At 39.7% G+C, this 18,314-nt stretch overlaps 1 protein-coding gene across 1 annotated transcript; it reads left to right on the top strand.

The window, feature by feature from the left end:
- The first annotated feature begins 5,469 nt into the window (after window positions 1–5,469).
- LOC306861333 (uncharacterized protein) lies at window positions 5,470–16,879 on the top strand. Its single transcript, XM_079403542.1, has 3 exons — window positions 5,470–5,537; window positions 6,733–7,276; window positions 14,540–16,879. The coding sequence occupies exons 2-3, from the start codon at window positions 6,847–6,849 to the stop codon at window positions 16,105–16,107; spliced, it is 1,998 nt and encodes a 665-aa protein (XP_079259668.1). The 5' UTR covers window positions 5,470–5,537; window positions 6,733–6,846; the 3' UTR covers window positions 16,108–16,879.
- Window positions 16,880–18,314: the final 1,435 nt, after the last annotated feature.

The raw sequence follows: 18,314 nt of genomic DNA, 5'->3' as shown, positions 1-18,314 counted from the left end.
GTTTCTGTCCCTGAACTGTCTGCTTTAGCTTCTGTCAGTGCCGCTGATTTTGAGCTATCTGCCAGTTCTACTCCAGCTAATGCAGTTGACGTTGGACTGTCTGTCAGACCAGTTTCTGTCAATGAGCCTGATTATGAACTGTCAACCCGGGAAACTGTCGATGACCTTGTAGTGTTCTCTGCCTCGTCCCTTGGGGCCATAAATGCTCTGTCTGTCTCGTGTGTCTCAGTGTTCCCTAGGTCCCAATCCCTGCCATGGTCTATAGTTCCTCCTGCTCTGGTCTGGTGGTCTTCTGCTCCGCTGTGGAGGTCTTCTGCCCTGTCTGCTCTGTGCTGGTGGACTCCTGCTCTGTCTGCTCTGCCCTGGTGGACTCCAGTTCCGTCAACTCCACCCTGGCTTCCTGCTCTGCTTCGGTCCCCAGCCACTCCACTTCCACGTGGACCTGACCCTCCATCCCTCCCCCTGTTCCGCCTCTGCTCCACCGCCCTCCTGGATTGTTTGGAGCCTGGACGCCGCTCCTTGTGGGGGGGCTCTGTCACGAATCCGGTCCATGAACATCCGTTCACTCACCACCAGAGGTCACCCGCTCACCGCATGGACTCTTGCACTACACCACTGTTGCACTTCACCATTGGACTACAATTCCCATCATCCATTGCACTGACGACACACAGCGGTCACCAATCTCACATTGCTTGATCACACAATCACACACGCTTTATAAGCCTTGGACTTCCTCTCTGTCATTGCCGAGTATTGTATAGCGTTTATCACTCTCCTAGCGATAGCTACTCTACGGAGCCCACGTAGTCGTCATAGTCTTGCCTTGCGTTGTGTGTTTTCTCGTGTTTTGATTCTTGCTCGTGTTTCCTGGATTAACCCTTTGCCTTGCCCTGTTGGATATAGTTTGCCGATCAAGACCCACGCTTGCCCTAGGATTACTCTTGTGTCTTGCCCGTGCGATATCCGTTTGCTGTTGTTTGATTATGTTTATTAATAAAAGCTTGCACTTGGATCCGCTTGCCTCACGTCTTGTTCGCCCCGTTACAATCACACAACAAATCACACATGATTCTGTTGAGCTTATGAATACAATGGCTAATAAGAGGTGTTCAGATGAGTCATCACTAAAACAGCTGTGTTTTGTTCAGTGTCCGCGATCGTTGAATAAATTCTGTTCTCTGCACGATTTCTCTCATCAGAAACAACAAAGTGCAGATGTGCGTACGATGTAAGCAAGATATTCATATCACAATGTAAGAAACTTCAGTGATTAATGGGAGTTTTTGAGAGTGACTTTAGTCTAACCAGAATTCAAGCAATTATAATGTTCATTGAGAATGTAAATGCTACTTTGCTCTCTTTCTGTACAATAAACAGGGCTGGATTTATCTCTTATCTTGACATTGGCAAAACGATATTTTGGGCCCCCCTTCCTTATTAGGTCTAAATAATAGTACCACCCCAGCAAACAAAAATATTTTGTAATCAGTGGAAATCGTTACAGTGTTTTATCGCAATAAGCACTTGCATTCGGTCAATAAAAATTGAATGCAGAAAGACCGTTCCATTTATAGGCTCCAGTGCCATGGCCACATTCGGGAGTGCATTATTTCTCTAATAATTTTAATGGCCTGGAGTCAAAACCACACATCAAGACATTATGATAATTTATTTCAAGACATTTGTCATGTTTCCATCCTGAAATCTTGTGTGTGTTGAACTAATTTCTTGCGCACCTCATTGCAATTTCCAGGCTTGAGCCATTGATATGCAGGCTATTGGAGTTATTAATGCAGTTTAATGTAGTTATTAGAAAGAGAGAGAGAGAGAGCGCGTGTGAATACCACCGTCTCTGCGTCTCTCAACAATGTTAACCAGCAGCATCTACTAATAGCGAATCTTTAAGTTGAACTGCTTCAAGAACCTCGCTACTGAGAAATGTCATGTAGCTTTTCAGCTGCAAAACTATTTTATTGATAAATTCGTGGGGCAGCCACAGCACTGACAACAAGTTTCTTTCGGTGTCTCCACGTGTATGCAAGAGTAATGTGTGTGCATCTGTGAGATAAAGGTCCAAAATCCATTTACTTATGATTTGAGAATCAAGACATCTCATGAATGTCTGTGGGGTGGGGGGATTTCAAGGGGGGAGGGGGGGGGGGGGGGGGGATTTCAAGGGGGGGTCTTTTAATCAGTCCGTGCCCACGGCACTGCTAATCCATCCATCAATCTGTCATCATCATCAATGTTGCTGTCAATGTCAGTGTCACTGTCAAGGTTAATGTTTTCTGCATTGTCTTCAAATCTGTGGTCATGAAGTCATTTGAAAAACTGGTTTTGGCTTATCTGAAGGACATCACTGGACCCCCTACAGAGCAAACAGGTCTGTGGATGATGCAGTCAACATGGGACTGCATTACATACTGCAACACCTGGACAGACCAGGGACTTATGTGAGGATCCTTTTTGTGGACTTCAGCTCAGCCTGTAACACTATCATTCCAAACCTCCTTCTGCCCAAACTAACTCAGCTCTCTGTCTGTCAGTGGATCAACAGCTTCCTGACAGACAGGCTGGGAAAATACACATCCAGCACCCGCACCATCAGCACTGGAGCTCCCCAGTATGTAGCTATTCTTATTATTCCAAGCATATTTTATAATATATAATCATATTTATTATTAGATTATTTAAATCTCTTGTTTAAAAATAGGAAAATAAACTCGCTATAGTTTTATATAATTATACGCGATGTATATCCATTTATAATACACATTTTAAAATTGTATTGCATACCTGCTTCTGCCATAATAAAGACCCATTTCAAATGTTTACGTGCTTTTCTTCTCTTTCTGCTCCTAGTTGCTGTGGTGGAGCATGAAGTATTGTTCTTTTAAATACTTTCCAGCATTTCAGAAATAAATATGTATGCAAATTACACCGAAGTACAACGTTACGGTGTTCGGGAGTCCTCAGAAAGGGTTTAAACACTGAATTTTTAATTGAATTTTCTTCTCGTAAACTCAGAGATGTGGATTCGGACGGCAATTAAATTACCACACGAACTTGGTGTTTGTCAAAAACCAGTATGTAATTCGGCCGGGGATTTTTACAGGGGTGGTGAGAGAAAAACACCGACATCCTGGATTCGGATGGCAATTAAATCACCATCTACCCCCTGTATATGGTGAAAATCACTTACGTCCCCCTGAGAAACAATTACCGTCCGAATAGGGCTATAGGAACAGTTTCATCCCTCAGGCAATCCATCTCATAAACATTTGAACTCTTAACAATAAACATGAAACACAACACACTATCATACTTTTTATTAAACACACATACTTATTACATTTCAAATTTGCACCTAACATACCTGTACATACTGAATTGTCTATTTTCTATTTTGTATATTGTGCTTGTGCTATTTTGCATATTGTCCATTTTGTATATTTGTACATATTTTTGTATTATCTGTGTCCTGTCCTGTCGCTGTCATTATATCGCACTGTGGAGCTACTGTCACTAAAACAATTCCTCGTATGTGCAAACATACCTGGCAATAAAGCTAATTCTGATTCTGAAATATTGAGATGTTATCATAAGTCATGTCTTCATCCTGTGATGTTTCATAATTTGCCAAAAGAGATTTCTTGGGACCGGCCACTTGTGTTTCAGTGTAATTTTTTTTGTGGAGTTTGGAGCTCATGAAGAATATTCCGGACACATTTGGTAACTGAACTCACACCTCCAAATTGTGCCATGTTTCTACAAGAATTGAATCACAAACATCTACATAAAATGTTTGTTAATTACATTTTATGTAAATATCCCTACTGAAAAAAATAATAGAAACGTCACAGAATTTGTAATGGTTTTACTGGTTAAAATAGGAATTGTAATGATTTTAATGGAAATTGTTATGGTTCATGTTGGTCTCTACTGGTAATTTGTCAGGAAACCATTTTGTATTGGTGTTAATGGTTAATGGTTTGTAATGGTTCTAATGGTGTTTGCAGTAGAAGCCATAGCATTTTTGTGAAGGTATCTATTGTTTGTTTGTTTTGGTTTTCAGCAGAGTGTATACAATGCAAATTAGACTTGCTACGATCCCAGCTGACAAAAAAAGGTGCCCAGAACGTCCCCTATATGGCCTCTGTGAACCTCCTCTGGACGTCAGCATGTAGGGTCCCCTTGACGTTGAGTGGACGTCCGCAAAGATGTCAAGTTCACAGGACTTGCTATTTGGAACGCTTAGGGGACCTGTGCCCGGTTGCGTAAAGCATCTTAAGTTTTTCCCTTAAGTATGACACTTAAGGCATGATTTCCCCTTAACTAAGGGCATGACTTAAGGGTGTTGCATACAATCCCTTAAACCATTCCCTTAGTTGAGGGAAACCGTTAAGTATTTCACGACAGCGACCCAGGTTTTGCCGTTAAAAAATGGACATGTTATTTGTTAATGCAGATAGTGGTGTAAGTTTTCACAGAAACATAACATTTTCAGGGACTAATGTGAATAAATCTATATTTAAATGCAAAGAGACAAAGCCGGAGCGTGCTGTCTCGCTGAAAGTCCAATCCGGACTCATAGAAATATCATATGATGGAATACAGCAGCGATTGCTGCAGCTAAATTGAATAAAAAAAAATGTAAACCCAATAAACACACGATTGTGAAAATATATTTTTTATGTGTGTTTTTCAAGTCATCACCAATGTAATATATAGTAAGTTACAGGAATAAAATATTATAGAATATAAATGTGTTCTCACATGACGCACTCACGTTTGAGCTATTAGCTGTATGTAATTTGATTACTGTGAATAAATGCCTAAATTAAAATCAGTTATAAAGCGGCCGATTGTGTCTTGTAGTTGAATCTGCTCGCTGTGTAACACTTGAGGTGATTTTCCATACCTTATGTTATACTTAGGAAAATGACAGTTAAGGGGCTTTATGCAACACTTAATGAGCTTTAAGGGACACTTAAGAGAAATTCTAAGGGTTTATGATGTTTCAACTAAAGAAACCCTTAAGTGTCATTTAAGGGACATTTTATGCAACGTCCTTAATTGTAAGGGAAACTTAAGGGCGTTCCTAAGGGAAAATTACACTTAAGGTGCTTTATGCAACCAGGCACTTGGCTTTAAGTCCTCTGAATGTCATTTTATTTTACTTTTATGCTAATCAAAGACAACAGACATGTTTATAAACCCTTAAGTAACACTGAGATTATATATTTTTTTCTTGCTCACTGTTTGCATTTTTATCAATGGTTTCTACAACATTAAAGCTCTGTCTTTCAGACAGAATCTCACATTCTTTAGTTCTTAATATTTTAAACACATAATTGGACAACGTGTACTTAAATATGTATTTCATCATGAAATCAACTCTTAACTCCTTTGGCATTTAAATTTGCATTTTTATAGACAGCCTTGTGATGACAGGACTTTTATTTTGGTGTAGTGGTATGATGTCATAAGACTGCGCCACTCTCTTGCATCTGTTGTGATTCGGCTGAAGAAAGGTTTGTGTTTTTAAGCATTTAGGCCTGGTTTTACAGGCTTAGACTAAAGCAGGATTAGTTCAAGTTTTAAGTAATTTTATAAACGTGCCTTAGAATAAAACATTACTGGTGTGCATCTTGAGACAAAACAAGCCCACTGATATCATTTAAGATCAGTCACAGATTAAACTGCTCAGATTTACATTTTAGTCTAGGACTAGGCTTAAGCCTTTTCTGTGAAACCGGGGGTTAAAGTGTTTAAATCAATGCAGCCAGATCAGGCAAAAAAGGCTTAATTATTGATGAATTAAACATTGGGACACTTTATCTATTAATAAACGTTATTTTTATGAGTAAGCAGTCTCGTTTGACTCGATAGTGAATCAGTTTATCACGATGATTTCGGTCCCTGACAATAAGTGATGAGAGTGAATTGAATCAATGGCTTCCAAAATGTTTCAGTGATTCGAAGCGCAAACTGACAGAAACGTGCGATGACCACTTTTACAAACCAGTAGCATTTTTTCCCCGTTAAAACGCAATTTATTAAATGTAATAAGTATTAAATGAACAGATATTTATAATAAATAATAACAACAACAACAGCAATAAATAGAATTAGGGTGCCAACTTTAGAAAAGGACATTAAGGGACAAGTGTGATTCTTTATAGGAAATTAGGGACAGAATAAGGGATGCCCAAAATATTTACTGTACCACATTTATGATATGCATTTCACAGTATACTTAACCTTGGCTTACTATTTTAGCTAAAAATCTGGATTCATCTGAACATGATTGATGTTCAGATAAACATGCATTTGCTGCTTTAATTTCTACACTTTATTAAAAGCTTATTTCAGACATGAAATTCTGTTTGTTCAATTCAGCATTAGAATAATCTCTCTGCTGGTCATCACTCAGAAACATCTGCAACATTTGAATTATTTTACATGTTTGTGAAAATAAAACTAAAAGTAACCTGCAGGGAATATTCTGGTTCCCAAAAATAACCAAATGGGAACCATAGGGGATCGTTCTGTGTTTGTTGGGCATGTGAATACGGGACAAACTGTATTCCATATGTCTTTCATATGTAACACTTCTGTAATGCCTTAAATACGAGATGATTCTGCATTATACAGAACGGTTGGCAACCCTAACCTAATACCAAATGTAAAACATTAATGCGGTGTTTTTTGTTTGTGTCCAATCAGGTAATTTAAGGCCATTAATTATCACTCTTGACTGATTCAGTGAAATAATTAAAGAGCTGATTGATCCAGTTACTGCTGGAGAGACTGAGATCCACGTAACACACTATTGTAAAGATGGCGTTTATTAAAGAGGAGAGTGAAGACGTGAAGATTGAAGAAACATTCAGAGTCAAAGAAGATACTGAGGAACCAACAGAGATGGCGTTTATTGAAGAGGTGAGTGAAGACGTGAAGTTTGAAGAAGCATTCAGAGTCAAACATGAAGATACTGAGGAACCAACAGAGATGGCGTTTATTGAAGAGGAGAGTGACGACGTGAAGACTGAAGAAACATTCAGAGTCAAACAAGAAGATACTGAGGAACCAACAGAGATGGCGTTTATTGAAGAGGAGAGTGACGACATGAAGACTGAAGAAACATTCAGAGTCAAACATGAAGATACTGAGGAACAAACAGAGATGGTGTTTATTAAAGAGGAGAGTGAAGACGTGAAGACTGAAGAAACATTCAGAGTCAAACATGAAGATACTGAGGAACAAACAGGTTGGTTTTCATTCTCAAAGCTGAACTCACTCATTTGATCCTTTTTAAAATGTCCAGCTCTACAGAAGTGAATGATATTTCTGAAGAATGTCATATGGTTTTATTTGACATGGAGTGGGTCCTCATGCTACCCAGACAAATACCGGACAAAAACACACAAAATGTCAAAGGTCAAAATACTTAAACTTAATCTTAAATGAGCAATCCTAAATGACCACAAGAATAGGGAGAAAACCAGACTTGTTAAATTCGCGTCATGTGCATCAGATTTTAAAGAGACAGCACTGCTTTTATGCAGCATTTGAGACAAAGTCAGATGTGGAAACATTTGATTTGAAATTTTCCAACCTCACTGAGTTCCAGTCAATCACCGGTCAAATGATGCTGCCATGACACAGCGAGAGTGTTTCGTCTTTTTGTGTCAATTATACCAAAAACATAAAAAAACTAACAAAATGCTTCTGTTAATTTTGAAAACAGTTGACAAAAAGCTAAACATAAGCAAAAATAATACTTAATGTTAACTTTGACATACATTAGGTCCACACTACAGTAACTGTATGCTTGCTGGAAGCAGTCGGGGTTGATCGATCTGCCTCGAGTTCACAGGTCAGATGTCTGACTACAAGCACCGTTCTAGACATTATTTCCAAGTAGGAGGTGGGAAAAATCGGAATTTTGAGTTGTCCGGAAAGAAGCATTAAATTGAAACCTGGTGTCATTGAGGTAAATCACTTATATATAATTATGACAATATAAACATATTAATATGTGATTAGTCGTGACTAATGGGTGAAAATTCACACGGGCGTCAGCGTCAACGCTTGACGGAGGGCGTGTCTGAAGCTTGGTGCTGACACGCCGTCATAGTGACAACAGCCAATCAGATACTTTTCTGGTATTGCATGAACGGGATTGGCTAGCGTCTGCGGTAAGATATTTGCATAAGGCGATCTGATTGGCTGACGTCTGTGTTGGCGCTTAAAGTTTTCAACTTCTGCCGCGAGCAATGCCAGTGAAACGACACAACGGACCCAAAATTAAGTTGGGCAACTCTTGACGTCACTCCATTCAAAGTAAACGAGAGGCGTTGATGCCGACGCTCCGTGTGAATGGGGGCGTAAGAGCAGAGTGTGAAAGTTTACCATGTGCACCCAATGGTTCAAACATTGTACCCTGAAGGTGATGCCGTATCAGGATGATAATGCACCAATACACTCAGCAAGACTGATAACAGAGTGGTTTGATGAACATGAAAGTAAAATTGAACATCTCCACTAGCCTGCACAGTCACCAGGTCTGAATATTATTGAGCTACTTTGGGGTGTTTTAGAGGAGGGAGTCAGGAAACATTTTCCTACACCAGCATCACGTAGTGACCTGGCCACTGTTCTGCAAGAGAAGTGGCTCAAAATCCCTCTGGCTACTGTAAAGCCGAGGAATCTGAGCACCTAGGCTGAGCTCATGACTGAGAAGCTGCGTGTAACCAATGTAAGGGAGGAGCTGGGGAGCTGGATGGAAGGATAATGGGGCTTTGGATGACTTCCCATGGCTGGGAAGCAGATATTAGAAGGCTGGGTGGTACCAGCAGACATAAAAAAAGCCATGAGGCTGGACAAGACCAGTGGAGATGAAGGGACCTCGAAGGGGGTGGTCCATTCTAGAGTGTGTAAGGGCACAAGACTGTGGAGTCTTTGGGGAGACTGGATTGATAGAAGCACGGTCTTCTCTACTTCACCCACTATGAAAGTCTGTACCAGCTCCATCCTTTGGACCGAGGGCCCTGGTCTGTACATTGGTGCTTGCCCTCTTTGAACCTTTTAAAACACGATCGTACACTCCAGGGACCATCATAGAGTGATCACACCAGTGTGATTAGAATTGCATCACGTGCTGAATTCAAATCTGCTTTCACGCTTTAGCTGGTCGCGGAGCCAGATCGGAGAGCTTGACATATTATCACAACTATCCAGTGCTTTCAACCATATAATGCTTATTTTAGGTTCCAGACATTTAAATACATACAAGTACTAGCAAAACCCCCCAGAAAAATACATTTACAGTTTGTTAAAATACACACGACATGTTTTGTTGATATCATGTACACATTGGGTAGGTAACTAGAAAGTTTACTCTACTCTTCTCCCAGTTCACTGGAGACTTACTTTTGGCTCGTTTCCATTGAGTGTTTCGGGTCAGTACAGTACAGTACGGTACGATTCGGGACCGAACACTCTGATCCAGCTTGCGTTTCCACCAATAACAGTACCCTTACATACGCGTATGCTGGAAAGTAGCGATCGATGATAAAGCGCGAGAATAAGCACAACTCTGCCTCTTTTTGTTGAATGTCAGTTTTAATGAACAATAATAGCCATCATAAAAGTATAAGTAAAAGTTTAAGAGGCTTAAAGTCCATGTAAAGTCAATTCTGAGAATTGTTTGTAAATACATTATAAATGTTAGAAATGCATTGCTTAAACATGTTACAAAGACTGAACTATGTAGTAATTAATTAAGAGTTAGACCATTTTCGTGATCAGGATTTTTTTGGGTGGGGCTAAATCAGGACTTGATGACGCAATCGAGCCACCGCGCTCTAGTTATTAGGTCTGTTCGACTTGAAGCAGCACTGCAGACCGACCAGTGTGTCATCAAAGTACAGTGAGAGCTAGAGCAGACGCTCCTGATGCTTGCGAATCGCTCTCGCGGTACTTTGATGTTATACACTGATTGTTCTGCAGTGCTGCTTCAAGTCGAACACACCTAATAACTAGAGCGCATTAGCATCATTGGTTCACGTCTCAATCGTGAGTTACTGTCATTACCGGTAGTTATTACAGCCTACAGTTTGCTATGCCTTCATCACGTAAGCCATTTAACGTGAATTTGAGGATGAATTTATGTGTTGTAAATCCCACAGCTCAGATTCAGTGCGAATTAACATGGTGGCGCCCATCACCTGCCATAGATCAACTAACATGGTCAATATAAACGTGATTAAACTACCAAATACCTTTACTTGCACGTATTTGAGAATCAGAATATCAGATATTTCATAATATAGTAAGCGCACGTGTGAAAATTTATAATAAAAAAGGAAAAATTTAATAAAAGAGGTACATCTGTCATACAGCGTTATTGTGGCTACGGTGTGTCACATGACAAGCGTAACACTTTGCCATGGAAACAATAAGGTGATACATTCTAAAATAATGGTCGCCTATGCTGGGGGCTCAGCTAGAATATTTTAAACTCGCGTGTGAAAGGGTTAATAAAGGAGAAATTTAAATTATGAAATCAAAAAAGATCAAGCAAAAGCACACACGACGTGATCAATGGTTCTGTACTTGTTTTTTTTTGTGAAACTTTGTGTGCTGCCATCTTGACCAGGGGCCCGTTTCAATAAGGAGGTTTAACCTTGAACTCTGAGTTGATTTACCCTGAGATGGGAAACTCTGAATTGTGTTAGTTCATTCAACTCTGAATACGCTGACTTTAGCGTGTGCACCATGACTATGAAAAGTCATGATCAGTGGAGCTCCACCATGGCAACAGCACCCAACAAAAAGATGTCTACGTACTTCAGAGTCAATGCGTAACTTTAATTCTTTATCATTGTTATAATATCAAAGGTGAAGACTGTAAATTATTTAACTAATTTATTCTTAATGGTTTCCCGCGGCTAAAAATCAAATAAATATTGGGGCAGCAGCTAAAAATGTATAAAAACAATTCAATCAAGGTAAAGTTTTAAGCATAAAATGTTTGTGATTGTAGGCTACATGACTTTACAAACATTTGACAATAAATATCAGTGTATATTTTCTTTTTCCACATAGTCTAACGCTGTATCACATAATTAAGTATTCTCTAATATGCCTACATTACTTAGAGTAATGAAATTAACAACTGACTTGTCCTCTGCACCAGCACCACTGACAGATGAAGTGGAGATGGTCAAGTAGGCCTACTGGAAGTATTTTAAAATCCAATTTTAAAAGTCAAAAAAAAAAAATATGTGTAGGAAATAAAGATGACCAAATGAATTGTGAATAATTTATGTTTATTTAGCAGCTGTGGAGGTGGTTACGGCATCTCGTACTGCCCCATCATCTGGCATCCTTCCATTCCATAGAGTAATCCAATTCATTTTCAGAAGGTGCGATGGTAGGAATATGTGTGTCATCAATGCATCAAACCAGATTGGAAATCCTGAAGGAAATTCTAATTATTGGGTTACTTGCAGCAAGATGATATCAAGTGAATGTCATTTATCAGATTAGCCTCATTTAAACCGATTGGTACAACACTGACCTACAGTCCAGTGAAACTCCTCTTTGACGGATTTGTGCCCAGGAAAAAATTCTCAGAAAGAGCGTGCGAGTGACGCACATTTTCTTTATCAGTCTACATACAGCGGCCTTACAAATGTGCTCTGCATCTCCGATATTTTATAGAAAACTACTATTAAAAATTAGTAATGCATGTGAACATTGAAAAAATAAAAATCCCTACTAATTTATACAACCGCCTCGTCTAGAGTATTCTGTATAAAAGAAAGTGCCATTTTAGTTCATTTTTTTCTTGTTTCCATTTGCATTAATATTATTTTTCTTACCCTATGGTGGACAGTTTTTAAAGTGCCCCTATTATGCCTTTTCAAATATTACCTTTCATGCAGTGTGTCATGTAGCAGTATGTGTACCATCAGGTCTTCGTCAGGCACAGATAACAAAGATTGTTATCTGTGCCTGACGAAGACCTGATGATCGAAACGTTGCAAAGGAATTTTTTATGGAGCAGTCAATTCAGTGTGCGGACATTACGTTTGTTCCTTTACTATAATTTATTTTTTTGTCCTGCACCTGAGCCCTATTCGGGTTTTTAAGGGAAGTGCACAACTTTCTTTCACCTTGCCATGTAGCAGTATGTGAACAAACTTTCTGCAAAGTTGTGTAGCCGAAAGTGCACGATATATAAAGTTATTGTTTATCAAAAAAAAAAGTTGTCTTGCAATCGCCTAAACGCGTCGTTAGGAATTCGAATCATATTCGGTTACGGCTGTACGTCACGTAGTAACACATTTGCATAATGTCCGCCCATGGGCTGTCATTCGTGCTGTACGTGGTAGACTGCGCCATCTGACCAATCACAGCAGCGAGGGCTCACGGAAAGGAGGGGTTTAGAGAGACTGATTCTTTGAACTGCTTCGCACAAGTCGTTTAGGAATCATTTAGAAATTAGGTCAAATTAAAGCTATTTTTTGAGAAAACTAAAGTGTTTTTTGACCTTGGATGCATGTAAACCTGTTTTAGGAGACTCATAAAACAATATTAGCAACCTTAACAATGGTATAATAGGGGCACTTTAAAACTCACTTGTTTCCCCCAAGATTCATTTAAAAAAAAAAAAAGTATCTTAACTTAAGAATGAGATATTTGTAGCCTACTTAAAATAAGACAAAAATACTCCGTAAGAAAAGTATTTTTGCAGTGTGAATAAAAGAATGAGGTATATAAACACTGCTTACACTTTAAAAAGGGGGAGGAGACCGAAATAAACTGAACCTAACCTGGATTTTCTTTGGTAAACCCAGAGTAAGTTACCATGGTAACTCACTCTGAGTATAAGTTGCCTCTCTTTCAGAAATGGCCTTGACCTACTCTGCTTTCTTGGGTTTGACAAACCTACCATTCTGAAATGGAAAACCCAGAGTTTCCCTCATTTCAGGATTAACATACTTAACCTCCTTTCTGAAACAGTAGTTCCAATCAAGCATTGTAATATCATGGTCAGCAAAGCACTTGGAAGTGGTTTTGGCACTGCGGGCAGGTGCTAAAGTCCTGCTGGAAAAGGAAATCAGCTTCTCCATAAAGCTTGTCAGCAGATGGAAGCATAAAGTGCTCCAAAATCTTGTGGTGGACGGCTGCATTGACTTTGGACTTGATAAAACACAATGGACCAACACCAGAAGACGTCACGGCAACCCAAATCATCACTGACTTTGGAAACTTCACACTGGACTTCATGCAGCTTGGATTCTGTGCCTCTCCAGTATTCCTCCAGACTCCAGACCTTGATTTCCAAATTAAATGCACAATTTACTTTTATCTTAAAAGAGGACTTTGGACCACTGAGCAACAGTCCAGTTCTTTTTCTCCGTAGCCCAAGTAAGATGCTTCTGACAATGTTTCTGTTTCAGAAGTGGCTTGGTAGCCCTTTTCCTGAAAACGTCCGAGCGTGGTGACTCTTGATACACTGACTCCAGCTTCAGTCCACTCCTTGTGAAGCTCTTACAAGTGTTTGAATCAGCTTTGCTTGACAGTATTCTCAAGCTTGCAGTCATCCCTGTTGCTTGTGCACCTTTTCCTATCCAATTTCTTCCTTCCAGTCAACTTTGCATTTAATATGCTTTGATACAGCACTCTGTGAACAGCCACACCTTTCAGTAAGGACTCTCTGTGACTCTTTGTGGAGGGTGTCAATGATTGTCTTTTGGACCGTTGCCAAGTCAGCTGTTTTCCCCATTATTGTGGTTTCAAAAAACAAGAGATACCCCGAATTTATACTGTAGGGATGGTCATTTATTGAAACTCAAATGTAAATATTCTAATATTTTGAGATACTGGATGTTTTTACTTTCATGAGCTGTAAGCTCTTATCATCAAAATAAATAAAAAAATAACTTTACATGTAATGAATCTAGAATATGAAATTTTCACTTTTTAAAAAAAGTTAAGAAAAAATATTTTTCACGAGATTCTAATTTTTTGAGATGTACCTGTACTAGGAGAAAAGCAGAGGACCTAATACTGAGCCCTGATGCACTCCATACTTGTGTTTGATGTAATGTCTGTTTGTTTACATAAAGTATTAGCAGTCGGATAGATATAAGAAACCTAAACCGTGCCTAGTACTTATTGACATGAATGGCAGATTCAGGACTGGTCTCTAACAGTGGCTTCAATCCTGGTCCTGGGGACCCACCGCTCTGCACATTTTGTATGCTTCCCTTATCTGATACACTGAGTTGATGGAGCTCTCCCCTAATGAACTGGTGATCTGAATCAGGTGTGTTAAAATGGAGACAACAAAATGAGTGGAGCGGTGGGTCCCTAGGAACAGGAGTAACTAGTCTATAATACCACAGTTTTCTTGGAAAATGTTGGTTTTGATGTTAATACATTTATCTTGGTTTTGTGTCTGTTGGTTTTAGCCAGTAATCTGCCATTAACTTGTATTTGTCTTCTTTTGCTTTAGATCTGATGGCGCTAAAAGAAGAGAGGCAAGAACTTTCAAAGATAGAAGAGAAAGATCAATATGAGAGACATGATTTCATGACTGTGGAAATATCCATACAGTCTGAAACAACTTCATCACAAAAAGAAGTTCAGAAGACTGAATCTAACAGTTACTTCACCTGCCATCAATGTAGAAAGAGTTTCAATCAAAAATATAACCTTAAAAACCACATGAAAGTTCATGCTAGAGAGAAGCTTTTCATATGCCAACAATGTGGAAAGAGCTTCTCACGTAAAGAAAACCTAAAACGCCACATAAAAAGCCACACTAGAGAGAAGCCTTTTACCTGCAATCCATGTGGGAAGACCTTCACATATAAAGCACAGCTTGATTCCCACATGAGAAGTCACTCTGGAGAGAAGCCTTTTACCTGCAAATTGTGTGGGAATAGCTTCACACGCAAAGGATCTCTTCAGATTCACATGGTCATTCACACTGGAGAGAAGCCGTTTCCATGTGATCAGTGTGGAAAGTCTTTCAGACATAAAGCAACCCTTGTTTCACACATGAAATGTCACACTGGAGAGAGAACTTGCACCTGCAAACTCTGTGGGAAGAGCTTATCAAATAAATCAACCCTTAATGCCCACATGAGAAATCACACAGGAGTGAGGCCCTTCACTTGCAAATTGTGTGGGAAGAGCTTCTCACGAAAAGGATCTCTTAAGATTCACATGGTTGTTCATACTGGAGAGAAGCCGTTTCCATGTGATCAGTGTGGAAAGTGTTTCAGACATAAAGCAACCCTTGATTCACACATGCAAACTCACACTGGAGAGAGTCCTTACACCTGTACACTGTGTGGGAAGAGCTTCTCATATAAATCAACCCTTAATGCCCACATGAGAAATCACACAGGAGAGAGGCCCTTCACCTGCAAAATGTGTGGGAAGAGCTTCTCAAAAAAAGGTAATCTTAAGGCTCACATAATAACTCATACAGGAGAGAAGCCTTTCACGTGTGCTCAGTGCGGAAAATGTTTTACACGTGAAATAACCCTTACTTACCACATGAGAATTCACTCAAGAGAGAACTGTTTTGATTGTCATCAGTGTGGACAGAGATTCCCAGACAAGAGACACCTTAACTGGCATGAAAAAATTCATTCTCAATCTTCCACGTGCCATGACTGTGGAAAGAGTTTCAGATTTAAAGGAAACCTCAAGGTTCACATGAGAATCCACACTGGAGAGAAACCCTTCACCTGCACTCACTGTGGAAAGAGTTTCAGTCAGAACGTAAGCCTTCAAATTCACACGAGGCTTCACACTGGAGAGAAACCATTTACCTGCAATCTGTGTAGGAAGAGATTCACACATAAAGCACAATTGAATTCCCACATGAGAAGTCACACTGGAGAGAAACCTTTTACCTGCAAACTGTGTGAGAAGAGCTTCTCACGCAAAATATCTCTTCAGCTTCACATGGTCGTTCACACTGGAGAGAAGCAGTTTCCATGTGATCAGTGTGGAAGGTGTTTCAGCTATAAAGCAATCCTTGATTCACACATGAAAAGTCACCTGTAGTTAAACCTGCAAACTGTGTGGAAAGAGCTTCTCACAAAAAGGAAATCTTAAGGCTCACATGAAAACTACATGTGAAACAACCCTTACTTACAACATGAGGCTTCAGTCAAGAGAGAACTGTTTTAACTATCATCAGTGTGAACAGAGATTTACAGACAGATGTCTTAACTGGCATGAAAATATTCATTCTCAAGAGAGATCTTTCACATGCACTCTTAAGATAAATGGTTCTAAACCATTTTTGGTGCTAAATAGAACCATCCTTTGAAAACGCTACATAGGACCTTAAAGGAGTCATATGATGTGATTTCATGTTTTACATTGTTTAAAAATTCAAGTCTCAAACCCAAAGAAATACTCTTTATAAACACTTTGCATAACACCACCCAAATGTATACACAAATAGGTGTAACTTTTATTCTCGCTTTAGTGTTGTCGCTGCTGCCATGTCATGGAGACGCTGTGTTTCGTTGCAAAAGCAAAACTACTTTGTTTGGCCTTCCAAATGAGCACAACTACAAATAAGTGGTTATGTTGTATTCAGTTGTACTTTTTTGCTGTATTTTCCTGTAGCTCAAATAGTAGAGCATGGCACTAGCAACGCTTAGGCCATGGGTTCGATTCTCAGGGAAAGAAATAGCTGATAAAATGTAAAAACTGTAACTTGAATGCAATGTAAGCCGCTTTGGCTAAAAGCGTCTGCTAAATGCATAAATGTATTTGATTGTCAATTAAATTTTGGTTTGTCCCAAGACGCACCTTTGTGAATATGAAATTCATCTTTGCAGATTTTTATTCATTATTATTAGATCAGTTGATGTTAAATGAAAGTCGATTATGAAGGCAGAAAATAGTGTCATTAGCTGTGTCCCAATGTGGAGTGCGTGGACACCGAAGTGCGATTGCGTCACGACGTAAGCTGTCCCAATTCAGGATGCGCCCTCTGAAGACCACATTCCAAGGACGATTGCATCACCGCGCCACGACAAAGGCTGCCATAATTCGTTTCCCAGGAAGATGAAGTGTACATCTGATGGACACTTCCCACGCTACCATATCCCAGAATCACTTGCGGACAGATGACCACAGTGTTTATATTCAAAGAACATGAAGGATGAGAGTTCTGTGGGGGAATTCACATTGAAGTGTAAGTGTTGTGTTTTCATGTACTCAAATACTTCGAGAAACAAGTGTTAAAAGCCTTTTTTTTTTTTACACAGCCCACATACAATAAGACAACCAGTATATAAGGCAATAGTCTTTCTTTTTGTTGTTTTTGTAGTGCTGTCATGCAAGATATGTCTACAAATGTATTAACCAAACTTGAGCACTTCAGAATTTTGTATGCATATCCTGCTGTGTCCTATTATTGCAAACCTGCCTTTATATTTTTCATAAGTGTTTCCATTTTTCTCTTGTTTTAGGGTTATTCTGGAGAAAATGAGCCTGCTTGGGAAAGACTACAAAGTAAAATTCCAGCAAACCTGATCCATATGTTCTGGCTTTGCCCTTGATTGTATAACTACTGGACAAACATTTTTGAAACTTTATTGTTTATTATAGGGGAAAGAATTGAACCGAATGCTCTCACTGCTTTGTTTGGAACTTGCCCCTCTGTGCCTTGTCAACTCTTAAACAAGATGCTATCACTTTGGCTTGAAGACTAATATTGCTGAACTGGAAATCTAAAATCCCCCCCACACATTCTCGATGGTTTTCCATCCATCCATCCATCTTCTTCCGCTTATCCGGGACCGGATCGCGGGGGCAGCAGTCTAGGCAGAGATGGCCAGACTTCCCTCTCCCTAGACACTTCCTCCAGCTCTTCCGGGGGGACACCGAAGGCCAGCCGGGAGACATAGGCTGTGTCCAAATTCAGGGTCTGCATCCTCCTTAGGATCCTTCCTACCCGGTTGAAGGAGGAGGGATCCTCCGACGTCCGCAAAACCCGGAAGTCGGTGTTTGTGAATTTGGACAGCCTACCCTTCTTTCAGTTCCCTCCCTTACCCGTTGCTCATATCCTGTCGCCTAGCAACCGTGACAGCGCCAAGCAAGAAGCGGGAAAATGGACAAACAAAGAGTTATTCTCCTCATTTTAATTATTTTGGAAGAAATAAAGCAATTAAATAAATTAAATACTTTCTTTGCTCGTTGTCAGAGTTTTTTATATCAGACTACAAGACAGTCACATCCAGGTAAGCCATTAT

This window comes from Barbus barbus (genome assembly GCF_936440315.1).
Source record: "Barbus barbus genome assembly, chromosome: 42".
NCBI classification, from domain to species: domain Eukaryota; kingdom Metazoa; phylum Chordata; class Actinopteri; order Cypriniformes; family Cyprinidae; genus Barbus; species Barbus barbus.
Note: the sequence above shows the minus strand (reverse complement) of the source record. Positions and strands in the feature narration are given on the sequence as shown.